A 1413-nucleotide genomic window follows, 5' to 3' on the forward strand; every position below is an offset into this window, starting at 1 on the left:
GGATCAACGATGTTTCTGGTTACCATGGCGCTAAACAGCTGACCTTTAACCTCAGCCTGACCTGCGACTAATAGACAAAGCCCTTGTCTTTGGTATGTGACTAGTTAAATACAAAACAAGGCAGAGATGCGACTCTCTGTCTAGGAAGGCTGCCATTTGCTGCCCCCTGCTCTCGCTATGCTAATTAAAGGTCAGGAAAAATGAAAAACAAATTGTCAGATCAGTGAGTCTACTGGATTTGAGATATTTTGAAAGAAAAGATGTGGGGAGATGTAGCTTTTGCCTATTCAATCATTGTGGTATAATGACTAAGAGGAGGCTAAAATAAGATGAAGCAATACATTTGAGAGCTTGTTTTTGCAGTACATTAAACGTAGGCTACCGCCGAGGGCAAGAGGGTGGGCGGAAAATACTGCTCTGGATATCTGTGATTGAGAATGAGAAAGACTTCAGCGCAGTCGAAAGCCATTCATTTAAGACCTTGAGGAATGCGCGCTGTGATTCAGCGCACAGAGCAGCAGACAGCGCGCAGCTGGAGAGACTGGAGATGAAGGGCTGAGCGCGCCGGGGTGGGTGATTCAACCAGTGCTCTAACACTATTAGACTCTACACTCTACACTCTACACTGCGCCCAAAACCAAACTCCACAGCTTGTTATCCCCATCTCGGCTGACGTCAGGAACTGCCTCGTGCCTTTACAGCTTAAAGGTTTCCCTTTTCCATGTGCGCTGTTCGAACCGCGAGCTTAGTAGCTGAAGTGCACTGGATCGAATGAGTCGGGTGTAGGACTGGGTCTGGGACACGGGAGCGTCGGTGGCTGGCCGGTTAGGAGAGAAGCCGGGGATAACGGGGTGTCGGTGGCCGGTTAGGAGCGGAGCCGGAGATAGTGGTTGGCCGGTTGAGAGTGGTGTGGAGCCGCTGGAGAGCCCATTCAGAAGCATGCTGGTGGGAAATGCCTGGAGACAGAGAGGACGAGATTTGTCGAAAGGCGCTGGAACTGCTGTCCGACCTGTGCTCTAAGGGTGAAGTGCAGAACGACAACTGTGTGGATTTCATCTACTATTTCCGAGATCGTGCCAGGCCGAGGTACTCAGACTCAGGTAATGCCAATGAATTATTCTACTGTAAAAACGAATAGGCTACATTGTAAATAAAGAAAACATAAAAGCAAAATTCTGTTTACTTTCCAGACCGCCACACCTACTGAAACTTGTTGCGTAGAAAACAGTATTATGTCTTATTAACCATTACAGAGCTGCATGGGTAGAAATGTGGTGAATTTTAGGTCTGTGGGTGCCTGTCAATGTTTTGCAGACAGATAGGCTACAGTATAGGCTATAGCCTAGCTACTTGTTACAAAGTTATTTTTGGATTATGTAGCTGATATCAAGCTGACTTTGATGGCTGAATTAG

At 47.3% G+C, this 1413-nt stretch overlaps 1 protein-coding gene across 1 annotated transcript in view; it reads left to right on the forward strand.

Annotated features, from left to right (window-relative positions):
* Nucleotides 1–937: 937 nt before the first annotated feature.
* Nucleotides 938–1413, forward strand: part of syt9b (synaptotagmin IXb) — a gene marked incomplete at its 3' end in the record, with an annotated part of 29172 nt that continues 28696 nt past the window's right edge. Inside the window, exon 1 of the mRNA XM_084453240.1 lies at nucleotides 938–1100. Within this exon, the coding sequence (XP_084309366.1) occupies nucleotides 953–1100 (148 nt within the window). The 5' untranslated portion in view covers nucleotides 938–952. The remainder of the gene's footprint in view (nucleotides 1101–1413) is intronic.

Source organism: Borostomias antarcticus (genome assembly GCF_949987555.1).
Source record: "Borostomias antarcticus genome assembly, chromosome: 18".
Lineage (NCBI taxonomy): Eukaryota > Metazoa > Chordata > Actinopteri > Stomiiformes > Stomiidae > Borostomias > Borostomias antarcticus.